The 12676-nt window shown below is 46.3% G+C and overlaps 1 protein-coding gene across 2 annotated transcripts in view; it reads left to right on the top strand.

The window, feature by feature from the left end:
* The window catches only part of ADGRF1 (adhesion G protein-coupled receptor F1), a 48200-nt gene that overhangs the window by 15241 nt on the left and 20283 nt on the right, over positions 1-12676 (top strand). Inside the window, exons 7-11 of one of the 2 annotated variants that reach the window (XM_036249362.1) lie at positions 5071-5224; positions 6701-6758; positions 9421-9564; positions 10183-10356; positions 12296-12396. In XM_036249362.1, the coding sequence (XP_036105255.1) occupies positions 5120-5224; positions 6701-6758; positions 9421-9564; positions 10183-10356; positions 12296-12396 (582 nt within the window). In that variant the 5' untranslated portion in view covers positions 5071-5119. Of the gene's footprint in view, positions 1-5070; positions 5225-6700; positions 6759-9420; positions 9565-10182; positions 10357-12295; positions 12397-12676 lie in introns of those variants that run through there. The other variant, XR_004957846.1, reaches the window with a different exon arrangement.

The raw sequence follows: 12676 nt of genomic DNA, 5'->3' as shown, positions 1-12676 counted from the left end.
CTATGCTTTTTGCTTTCCCAAAGGATTGGCTATTTATCTCTAGAGCAGTATTTTAAAAATACTTTGACCAGGCCCCGTAGAAGGAAACATATATTTGCACACACATATGATAAAACGTGTATATCACGAAATAGTTTAGCTATTCATGATAGGCCTACAGAGCAGAGCTTGGGAACCACCGGTCTGAAACCCCGATTGTAAAGCAAAGCTGCCCACTTCCACGCGGTCGGAAGAGACAGCCCAGCGCACACCCTCAGCGGCAGGAAGAGGGGCTCAGCCTGAGAGTGAGTTTCCTCGTAGTGGCCAGGGCGTCACCAGCCTGCAGCCTCGGGCCTGGACTGTGTGTGGCAGGAAGAAGGTGTTCGGAGAGCAAGAGATGGAGAGAGAGCCGTGTGAGGGCCAGGCCTCCCGTTCGGAAGCAGGGCCGTGCGGAGGGAGGGCAGAGCACAGCACGAAGACCATGGCCCCAGCATGAAGACCGTGGCCCCAGCACGAAGACCGTGGCCCCAGCATGAGGACCGTGGCCCCAGCACGAGGACCGTGGCCCCAGCACGAGGACCGTGGCCCCAGCACGAAGACCGTGGCCCCAGCACGAGGACCGTGGCCCCAGCACGAGGACCGTGGCCCCAGCATGAGGACCGTGGCTCCAGCATGAGGACCGTGGCCCCAGCACGAGGACCGTGGCCCCAGCACGAGGACCGTGGCTCCAGCATGAGGACCGTGGCCCCAGCATAAGGACCGTGGCCCCAGCACGAACACCGTGGCCCCAGCACGAGGACCGTGGCCCCAGCAGGACCCAGGGCCGCACCTGACCATCTTCCCCGGAAGGGGAGCAGACGTGGGAAAGGGGCCGGGAAGAGCACAAGCTCCCTCTGAGATGTGGCCACACTCTAAGGAGGTATTGGGAAATCAATTTCGTTAAAAAAAAGAAAGAAAGAAAATGAAAACAAATAGAAAACATACAAGGGCATGTCTCAGAGAAAGAATTAAGTTCTATTTTATAAAGCTGTTCAGTTATTTCATGTATATATACACACGCGGTTTATTTTATTAAAACTTTTTTTTCTTTATTGATTTCTGAGAGAGAGGAAGGGAGAGGGAGAGAGAGAGAGAAACATTGATGAGAGAGAACATCGATTGGCCGCCTCCTGCACGCCGCCCACTGGGGATCAGGCCCACAACCTGGGCATGTGTCCCGACCGGGAATCGAACTGGCGACCTCTTGGTGCATGGGTCAACACTCAATCCACTGAGCCACACCGGCCGGGCCACACACATTTTATTATGTGTGTATATATGCATATACATGTATAAACATGTTTTATTATGTGTGTATGAATATATATTTCTTTCTATGGGGCCTGGTGAAAAGTATGGGGAAAATTCTGTGCTAGAGACAAACAGCCGCCACGCCGTTTGCAGAGAGCAGAAAACACGGGCCAGAGGGGAGAGGACAAGAGCGGATAAGTTTTGGGGACGCGGATCTAGAAGAATGAGACCTGGAGCACAGGCTGCTGCCCAAAGCAAGTTTAAGCACTAGATTTAGGGGGAGCCTTGGAAGATGGGGCATGGGAAGACCGTTCCCCTGGGGGGAGAAGATGATCCGGAAGTGGCGGGTGTCCCATTGCCTGTTTCCCATGCGTCCCTAGAAGGCCCCGGAGCAGGTCTCTGCTGACACAGAACCTTGTGTCGTGAAGTCAGTGCCGTGACTCATGTTTTTCTCTTGTCCTGCAGACCAGAGAGCAAAGTGTGGGGCAGCCCTGCTGGGGCCGCAGGGTTTGTGTCAAGTTTCAGGCACACCCAGGGAGCAAGGGGAGCCCGACTCTGCGTTCCCACTGCCGGTCAAAGGCACTCACTCCAGTGGGGGGTCATTGAGTTCGGCCATCAGTTTTTCATCTTTTCCTATGGAGATGTGAAAGAAACGTTGAGAGACCACAGAGAAGTGATTCTTCATGCCCAGTGAAACCTTAGAAATCATGCTAAAAAAGTCACATAACGTAAAATGTACCGTCTTAACCATGTTTAAGCGTGCCACAAATTCAGTGGCATTAAGTAGATTCACATTGTTATGCCACAGATTTCTGGAGCTCTTTCATCTGGCAAAACTGAAACTCAGGCCCGCTGAATCCCAGCTCCCCATCCCCCCTCCCCAGGGCCCTGGCAACCAACATTCTACTGTCTGTTTCTACGAGTTTGCCTTTTATAGATAGTTCGCAAATGGAATCATCTAGTGTTTGTCTTTCTTGTGATTGGCTTATTTCACTTAACAGAAGGTCCTCAAGGTTCACCCACATTATAGCATGTGATAAGACTTTCTAATTTTTATGGCCGAATAATCATCCACGCCCAATAAAACTTTTGGCAATGAGGGAAGAGTTCTGTGTCTACGCTGCCTCACATGGTAGCCACTAGCCACCTGTGGAAATGTAGCTAGTGTGACTAAGAAATGGAATTTTTCTTTTTAATCCTTACCCGAGGATATTTTTCCATTTTTTTTTTTTATGAATTTTTTAATTTATTTATTTTTTTTGTTACAGATATTTTACCTTTTTACCCCATTGGCACCCCCCACCCCACCCCACCTCCGCCCCGTCCCCGGCTTAGTTGTCCATGTCCATTGGTCATGCATACATGCATATAAGTTCTGTGGTTTATCTCTTCCCACCCCCCACCCCCCCACCCCCTCTTCTGAGGGATGTCAGTCTGTGCCCTACTTCCATGTTTCTGGGTCTACTGTATTCCTCAGACTGTTATGTTCATTATATTCCATATATAAGTGAGATCATATGGTATTTGTCTTTTTCTGCTTGGCTTCTTTCACTTAGGATAATACTTTCCAGGTCCCTCCATGTCGTCTCAAAGGATAAGAGATCTTTCTTTCTTATAGCTGCATAGTACTCCATTGTGTATATGTACCACAGCTTTTTTATCCATTCGTCTACTGATGGACACTTGGGCTGTTTCCAGATCTTAGCTATTGTAAATAGTGCTGCTATGAACATGGGGGTACATATATTCTTCCTGATTGGTGTTTCAGGCTTCTTAGGGTATATTCCCAGCAGTGGGATCACTGGGTCAAATGGAAGTTCAATTTTTAATTTTTTGAGGTAGCACCATATTGTTTTCCATAGCGGCTGCACCAGTCTGCATTCCCACCAGCAGTGTCAAGAAATCGACGGCATTCTTGTACACCAATGATGAACTCACAGAAAGAGAAACTGAAAAAACATTCCCATTTACCATCGCGCCAAAAAAATTACGATACCTAGGAATAAACTTAACCAAAGAAGTAAAGGACTTATTTGCAGAAAACTACAGGTCATTGAAAAAAGAAATAGAGGAAGATATAAAAAAGTGGAAGCACATACCCTGTTCATGGATCGGAAGAATTAACATCATTAAAATGTCCATACTACCTAAAGCAATCTATTTTTCCATTTTTTTTTTAAGATAGAGTGGGAGGCGGCCCTGGTTGGTCGTGCGGGTGGCAGCCACTCGATGTGTCCCTTCACGTCGATGTTTCTCTCTCTCTCTCCCTTCCTCTCTCTCCCTCCCACTCTATCTGTACAAAAAATGGAAAAATATCCTCGGGTGAGGATAAAAAAAACAAAAAGAGTGGGAGGGAGAGAGGAGAAGAGGAAGGGAGAGACAGAGAGAGAGAAACATCGATGTGAGAGAGACACATTGACTGGTTGCCTCCCACACGACCCAGACCAGGGCCAGGGACTGAACCATAACCGAGGTACGTGCCCTTCACCGGAATCAAACCTGCAACTCTTTGGTCCACAGGTCAATATTCTAACTGCTGAGCCAAACAGTCCAGGGCAAGAAATGGAACTTTTAATTTCACTTCATTATAATGAAAATTAAAATTCAGATAGTCACATGTGCCTAGTGGCTACTATATTGAACGCCACAGTTCTAACTTACTGTGAATTTTTCATTCACACAAAATAACTTGGCTATAAATGCTTAATTTTGTGACTGTGACTATATGCCGAGTTCTGCCTAAATTATTCTGAGAGAACCATAAACCCAAGGACAATTTGTTGCAAATTACATTAACTAGAAAGAAGGAAATTTGCTGGGTTGGTTCATGATTATATTTATGCTTAAACACTCAGATTCTATCCTTACATTAATGGTTCTAAGCATCCTTGGTTCTTTTAATGCCTTTTTTATTTTCTTTTTTACTGAGATGAAAGAAAACCTCAATGAAATATAAAAGACTAGATGTTAGCCACACCTAGTTGAAAAGTTAAGCAAGTTATGATTTTAAAATAGTGCACCCTGTATGAATGTCTATCCTCTGTGCTGTACATCGGAAACCAATACAAACAAGTGTTGAATGCAAGCTGCAATAAAAAAGTAAGCTCTGGCCGATGTGGCTCAGTGATTAGAGTGTCGGCCTGTGCACCAAAGGATTTCCGGTCAAGGGCCCATACCTGGGTTGCAGGTTTGATGCCCCCAGCCCTGTCAAGGCATGTGTAGGAGGCAACCATTTGACATGTCTCTCTTATATTGATGTCCCCACCCCCCTCCACTTTCTCTAAAAAATCAATGGAAAAAATAACCTCAGGTGAGGATTAACAAAAATAAATAAATAAATCTATAAATATTATTATAGATAATATGGAAATCTCAGATGTGTAAATAAGCCATACACATAAATAGTAATTTTTATGGGTTTTAGAATTATGAATTGAGTTTTATCCTTATTTTGGTTTATCCCTATTTTCTAATTTTCTTTTTTACGGTAAGTATGTGTTCCTTCGCAATGAACAGCAAAATTCTTTTTCTGAAAAAAAGAGACAAAAAAACAGGTTGACCCGGAAAAAAAATAGCCCGTGTTTGCTCAAATCTGATCACGCAGAAGAGGGCTTTTGAGGAATTTTCTGGTAGGTTTGTAAAGACAGAAACGCGTTCATTTCAGTGGGAGTCACAACGTCTCAGGCTCAGTACGTGACGTGGAAGATGAGTTAACACCCAGGGCCGCTGATCGGCTCGGCAGGGCACTACCACTGCGTGCATTTACAAATTTTCATTTAATTACTTGTTTTCATGCCTCAGCCGTGCAGGGTACACCTTGTCTAGGGACAGGCTGGGAACCCCGCGGTTCATGCTCAGCCCAGGCGAAGGACAGGGACCTCCTGAGATGAGAGTTCCGGTGCTGTGGCTCATCTCCTTCCTCACAGTCACTGCGGCCGGTGACGGCTTCCTGGGGGTGAGTCACCGTATGTCCTGCTTGTCCTCCCTGCCACCTCTCCTTTCTCCTCTGGCACGTCTACGATCCACACCTCTCTAGGCAACTGAAACTACATAATGTAATAGACTTGGAATCAGAAGTTCTGGGTTCTCGTCTCGACATTAGCTGTGAGGTCTTGGAGCTTAGATGAGCTAACGGCAAAATAGGGATCTTGAACCAAACCATCTTGGGAATCTCTTCTAGCTCAACACATCCACTCCTACGGCCCCTTTGCTGGAGAACGAGCGTATAGATTGGCACTAGCAGTCCTTGGACTATCTCATCCCTATCGACATGCACTTTCTTGGTGCTTTTATCTAGGGTCATGGCTTTACTGTTCTCTATACGCTGATGACGCCCAAATTTATCTTTCCAGCTCAGACGTGTCCCTTGAACGCCACACTCACATGCACACGACCTCCTTGGTATCTCCGGTTGGGTGCCCAATAGGTCCCTCAACTTAATATGTCTCAAACTAAACTCTTGATTTTTTTTTTTTCCTCACCAAACCTACTCCTCCCTTTCTACTCTCCCAGCAAGTAGTATCATTTACTCTCCAGCTGCTTCGGCACAACATTTCTTCTTTTGCTTGTTTCTTCTCATAATCCGTATCTAAACCACTGGCTCTTTGTTTGTTTGTTTGTTTTGGCTTTATCTTTAAAATATACCCAGAATTTAGCCTGGCCGGTGTGGCTCAGTGGATTGAGCATCATCCCATGGACAGAGAGGTCCTGATTTGATTCCCGGTCAGGGCACATGCCCAGGTTGCAGGTCCAATCCACCCCCCCCCCCAATTGATTTGAAAAATAAAATAAATAAAATAAAATATACCCAGAATTTAAACACTTCTCACCACCTCCATGGCTACTACCTTGACCCACATTTTCTTTCTCTCTCACTGATATTATTTCAGTAACTTCTGAGATGCTCTCATTGCTTCTGGGCTTGTCTATTCCCCATATAACGGCAGGATTGAGCCTTCTAAAAATAAAGTAGAGCACATCTTTCCTCTGTCAGCACTCTCCAGTGGGTTCCCACATCACGGAAGGAAAAGCCGAGCCCCTGCCATAGCCTATAAAGATCTACACAATTGATTCCTGGAGATACTCTCTGACCTCACTGCTGCCCTCTCCCCTCACGCACTCCACATAGCTCCTCTGGCCACCTCGCTGTCTTCACATGCCTGGCACGTTCTTACCCCAGGGCCTTTGCACGTGCTGTTCCCGCCGCCTGGAAAGTTCTTTCTCCAGGGATCCTCACTTCCCTACCTCCTTTAGGTTTGTGCTGAAAACTTGCCTTAGTGGGACATTTTCTTGCCACCTCCCCACTATCCTTGACTTGGATTTTAGATTCATGATTTCAATTTATCTGGGAAATCCGACAAGGCCTTATGAAGTATAATGTTACAAAACCTTGCCATAATTAACCTTTTATTTTTTTCTTTCTTTTAAACAGAGAAATAGTGATATCACAACAAAAAGAGAACTCACTGTGAATAAGAAAAAACATCCAGGTGAGACATTGGTGCCAAGAGACCAGGGTTCAAATCCCAGTAGTGCTTCTGACTGGTTGTATGTTCTTTGCCACATTATTAGATCTAGCCCGGCCAGTGTTGGCTCAGTAGATTGAGCGTCCTCCCATGGACTGAGAGGTCCTGGTTTGATTCCCTGTTGGGGCACATGCCCGGGTTTCAGGCTCTATCCCCAGTAGGGGGCACGCAAGAGGCAGCCGATGGATGTTTCTCTCTCACATCAATGTTTCTATCTCTCTTTCCCTTCCTCTCTCTCTAAAGGAAATCAATAAAAATATATTTTTAAAATAAATAAATAATGACCCCAAATCTGTAAAATGAGAATAACAGTAATCCCTACTAGCAACACATTTGTGGGGATTAAATAATGTAACGAAGGCATAGTATCCTGCAACATACCTGCTCCACATCCTTCCTTTTCTTCCTTACCCTGTGATTAATGTGGTCTGCAATTTAATTTGTGGGTCTGATGTTTCGAGCAGTGAGCGTGTTTCCTCACGGAAAGAAACAGTGATGCACACAGATGGTTGTTCAGTGCCTGGGTCAGTTCACCAGCCTTCCCTTGGTGAGCTTGCCAAACTGTGATGTGCCATCATGCCATGGAACTCACCAGCCTTCCCTTGGTGAGTCTGCCAAACTGTGATGTGCCATCATGCCATGGAACGCACCACCACGCGAGGCTAGGATTCTTCAGGAAAATGAAATAAAAATTTAACTTGGAATGACACGAATACATTTTCCCTGGCAGGAACAACACAGCTAGTATTTTTCGACTGGTTACTATGTGCCGGGCATCATTTTAAATGCATTAGATGAACCAAGCCTTCACGCTGACCCTCTGAGTTAGACACGGTGGTCATCTTTATTTTACAGAGTAAAATTGAGGTATACAGCTAAGGGGCAGGGGGCACGATTCAGACCCGGTCAGTCGATCTGGCTCCAGAGTCACTGCAACCAGCCCCCGGCAGTGATGGCCAGGGCCAAGCTTTCCCTCAGTCCCCACTTCCCACCTGCTTGGGCAGAGGGAGTGGCATCCTGTTAGCTCCACCAGCTGGGTGACGCCCAAGGCGCGGGCCGATGCTGCAGTCTTCAAGGAGGTGGGGACAGTAAGTGATCGGGCTGAGACTCTATGGAGTGAGATGGTGGGAGTCACAGCAGAGAGGGACCCTTGTAAATGTCCTGGGACATGCCTTAACCTCAGCCAGCTTCCTGTTACCCTCTTGGTTACCTTATGAAACACTGAGGGATTGAGTCAGCTGCCTGTCTTCACTATAAATCCTTTCTGCCTAGCCCCACAGGGCCCCGAAGAAACAGAGCAGTCTCATAAAAGCTCCCCATGTCATCTGTCCCTGCAAGAGCACAGCGTGTCCCGAAAAGCCTATTAGATGTCTAAGAAATGTTATTGCCAAGTGGCAATAAAATGAGACCAGGATAAACAGATGGGCACCCTTTGCCTCTTTGTCTCTCAGGTCCTTCACATTCTTACTCGGGTTCATAGAAGAGCCTCTGAGGATCTTGACATCCAGGGGTATTTCGTGTTTCATGTGCACGAGCCGACATGCGTTCTGGGTGGAGAGGGTGTCTAGGACCCCTTTCTCCCAGCCCCGAACACTGAATGGCCTCTCCTTACGAAAACAAAAGGTGCTGCTCAGAAATGATAGGGTGGACCTAGAGGAAACTGTGATGAGTGTAATAAGTCAGACAGAGAAGGACAAATAGCAGATGATTTCACTTCTAGGAGGAACCTGAAAGACAAGGTAAACAAACAAAGAAAATTGAAACAGACTCAAAGATACAGGGTGAAAACAGGTGAAAAGATGAAGAAGTAGAAACTGGCAGTTACAAAATAGTCACAGGATGTAAAGCACAGCTTAGAACATAGTCAGTCATGTAATCACTATATCTGGGGTCAGATGGGTGCAATATTTATTGGGGGAGTATCGCTAGGTAAGTCAAACAAATGTCTAACGACTATGCAATACACCTGAAATGGACATTAACTGCCCACAGTAATTAAAAAAATTTTTTTAAATGAAAAAAACAACAACAAAAAACAACCCCTCAGAAATGATAAGGTACAGATGAAGGTATGTAAGGGCTCAAGTAAGGTTCGGCTTGCTTTGCTTTTGCATTTGATAGAAATACTCAAACTGAACTAACTGTGGGTCTGACGTTAATGCGATATTTTTGCAGGAGCAGAAAGGGCTCTTTGGAGAGGAAAGTGTGAGATTGGGGGTTTTCTAGAGAACATACTTCAAGGAGACCAGAGCTGGGGAGGTGGAGAGAAGAGTGGCGAGGATTTTCTCACCTCCTCTCCCTCTGCCCTGACCCTGGAACTTGACTTTGAATGTGCCCCGAGGAAGCGCACCCAGGCAGGAGGGCGGTGCAGGTGTGAGCCAGAGAGAACGGAGCAGCCGGCCTGGCACAAGCGAGAGAGTGGACATATGCCAGGCACATGTGGGACAGTCTGCATGTGTTTGTCCTGGACGCTCATTTTCAGGCAGTGTCTGGATGAGCAGAAGTCAAGGACAAGCCGCATGGCATCACCCACGCCTTCCGGGCAGAATCTGACGATGGCCCCATGGGCACTCTCTGCCAGACCGAGAAAGGCGGCTTCTGACGGCCTCCCTCCCTTTACACCCAGTGCAGGAATATGAGCTGCTGCTGCAGGTGGCCTATCGGGATTCCAAGGAGAAAAGAGACGTGAAGAATCTTCTGAAGCTTCTGAAGCCTCCATCATTCTGGTCCCACGGGCCAACGAAGATCGTCAGAGCAAAGGCGACCACATGTAAGTCAGCTTTCTGGGGACCGAGAGTGGGGAGGGGGGAGGTGGGCGGACCCGTCGAGACAGGTTAGGCTGTGCTGTGGGTGGCTTCCGAGAATAAGTGTTCCATTCCTTCTGCACGCTACATGTCCATCGCAGGTTGCAGAGAGGCTGAGTGTGTGGTGGTCCCTTGGGGACAGACTGATGAATCAGACACTATCTCAAACACACCCATTCTGAGCAACAACAGAAAAGGGAGCCCTGGAGGCTTTGACATTGGCAGTTGAATTTTCTAACTCAGGAGGGACCCACACCAGTTCTTCCCACGACTTATTTGTCAGAACTGGTCTCACGGCCCCGCCCAGCCTCAGGGGCCACGTTACTGCAACCCTGGAAGAGAACGAGCCGTACCTGGCAAGCAGCACTGATGATCACAGTGGTGGGGTTCAGGGAAGTTAAATGCTTTGTCGAAAGCAAGGGTTGTTGAGTGTGGTGCCCAGCCCAGCAGCAGAGCATTCCATCCTCTTAGCTCTCGATGAGAAATACTTGCTTCCGATTCGAAGTCAGAGCCCAGGATCAGCGCTCAGCCGTCGACGATGTATCCCTCAGGCCCCGTGACAGTAAGCTCTGTTTCTTGTGCAGACTGTGGCCATCAGAATGGGGTCCTACGGTGTGCCTGTGAAGACGGCTACATCTGGTTCCCTCCTTCATGCCTTGATCCCCAGAAATGCTACCTTCACACAACTGGATCCCTCCAGAGTTGTGACTGTCATCTTAATAACCTCACCGGGAGTGTCAATTTCTGTGAGAGAACAAGTAAGCACCTGCGATACCAAGAGGGGCGCTCTGGTCCAAGGCCTCTCCCACCCCAGCAAGTGACAGAGAGGGGACACAAGCTCTTTGCCCACATATTTCTCTGTCTCCCTGAGCAGAGCTAGTGTCTGCAGGGAGACTGAAGGGCAGTGATGACATTCCCCACTAGGCTCAGCCGGAGCAGAAAATTCAGAAATGCAAGTTGATGTTCGGGCACCCCTCGAACCTGCTCCAGGCCAGCTCTGCACCTCTATGCTGCTTTTGAGATTTAGCAGGATTCACTGAAATCCCAAGTCGGGGAACTGCTTGAGTAAATGCAATTTTTCTTCCTACCTTCTTTTCACTTCTTTTGCCAACATCAATAAAAGTCTATCTTTAGAAACCACTGAAGGCTGAAGGCACCCCTGTTCACTTAGGTTTATGTTCAGTGGATGATGAGGTGAGCTAAATGACGCGGGCTCCAGGGCCTGAAAGACTTTAAGAAGTTTTCCCAAAGACCAGTCCAGTTTTCCTGAAGCTCTGGATTTTGGCAGAGAGGAGCAGAGAGTGAGGGAGGACGGGAAATAGCCGTTTACTAGGTGTCCCTGGCTCCCCTTCCCAGAACCACAATTTTATGTATTTATTTTTCTTTATTGATTTTTAGAGAGAGAAGGGAGAGGGAGAGAGAACATCAATTAGCTGCCTCCTGCATGCCCTCCACTAGGGGTTTGGCCCACAACCTGGGCATGTGCCCTGACCCGGAATCAAACTGGTGACCACTTGGTGCATGGGACGATGCTCAACCACTGAGCCACACCGGCCGGGCTGAACCACAATTTAGATTAAGGCAACGTATATTTATTAAGACCATCTTTATACCCAGATGGGGGTAAATTCTGACAGGCAACAATGAAGCATTTCTCTTGCTATTGATGAATTAGCAGGCCATGTGGGGAGACCAGGACACAAGAAAGACAGTGTCATTTCTTCAGCTGTTGATGAAAGTCTACCTTCCGAAAATCGGTCCATCTTCCAGAGATACAGAGATGGAGCAGACATGAGGAACTTCTCAAAGCAGAGCGGGGGCACACATGCCCGAGACATGTTCACAAATAGAGGTGCAGGTGCCAGAGGCTGTAGAGGAGTCTGGATAAAGCCTGCAGGAATGTAGAGGGGGGAAGACGCTTCGTGTCTGGGATCAGGGAAGGCCTGGGGGAGGAGGTGCTTTGACTAGGCCGTGAATGAAGGATGCATGAGATATGTCCACATGGAGACGGGAAACAAGCTGTCCCCGGGCAGAAAAGCATCCACGATAGGTAAGCAGTGGGTATGTTAGAGGTAGCTCATAGTGATTTTGTGTGTGTTTGTTTTGTTTTAAAACATTTTAATAGGACAAACTTCAAGCTCAATGTCTAGGTGAGGATATATTTCAGTGAGAAATGACTGCCTTAAATGAATTAATTTATTTAAAATAAGTTTTTATTGATAATATTTTAGAGAGAGAGGAAAGGGAGAGATGGAAACATTGATGTGAGAGAGAACCATTGATCGGCTGCCTGTTGCACGCCCCCTACTGGGGATAGAGCCCAAAACCCGGGCAGGTGCCCTGACCAGGAATCGAACCGGGACCTTTCAGTCCATGGGGCAATGCTCAATCCGCTGAGCCACACCAGCTGGGCAGAAATGACTTCCTTTTAAAATCACATATGAGTAGCCACATGTTTTCCTACTTATAAGATTGTTTGGATTACCAGTACTTTCTCATAATGTTCCAAATCTACAATGGGGAATTCTGGTTGTGTGCTTCTTATACTACTGTAGGGGAACGGTCATTATAACAGCAAATTGAAAGACTGAGGCTGGATAGATGAGCTCCTAGTTGTACTTCTGTAATTTTATGCTATAATACAATCAAGTGAGTAGTTTTTATATCTATGCTTTTTTTTTTTTTTATTTCCCATAGAAGTTTGGGGCACTTTCAAAATTAATAAAAGATTTACAGAAGATCTTTTGAATTCATCTTCTGCTATATACTCCAAATATACTACTGAAATTGAAATTCAAGTAAGCATCTTTTACTTACAGTGTAAGAAATTGTTGGCTAAACATAAGTTCAGATTTTTTCAATTAAACATATTATTTAATGAAATTCTTAATCATTCATTTTCAATGGGTTATTACATAGTAGTTAATCACTCTACCCACAGCTGACGTACATTGAACATTTTCTTTCTAGGAGAGTTTAGCAGTTGAATTATTTTCATTTCTTTTGTGTTCAGTTTTGTTCATTTATTTGAGTAATATTATGCCAAGGCCTTCTTGATTATTGTCTGCTTTTTATTTG

Source organism: Molossus molossus, unplaced genomic scaffold, assembly GCF_014108415.1.
Source record: "Molossus molossus isolate mMolMol1 unplaced genomic scaffold, mMolMol1.p scaffold_m16_p_8, whole genome shotgun sequence".
NCBI lineage: Eukaryota > Metazoa > Chordata > Mammalia > Chiroptera > Molossidae > Molossus > Molossus molossus.
Note: the sequence above shows the minus strand (reverse complement) of the source record. Positions and strands in the feature narration are given on the sequence as shown.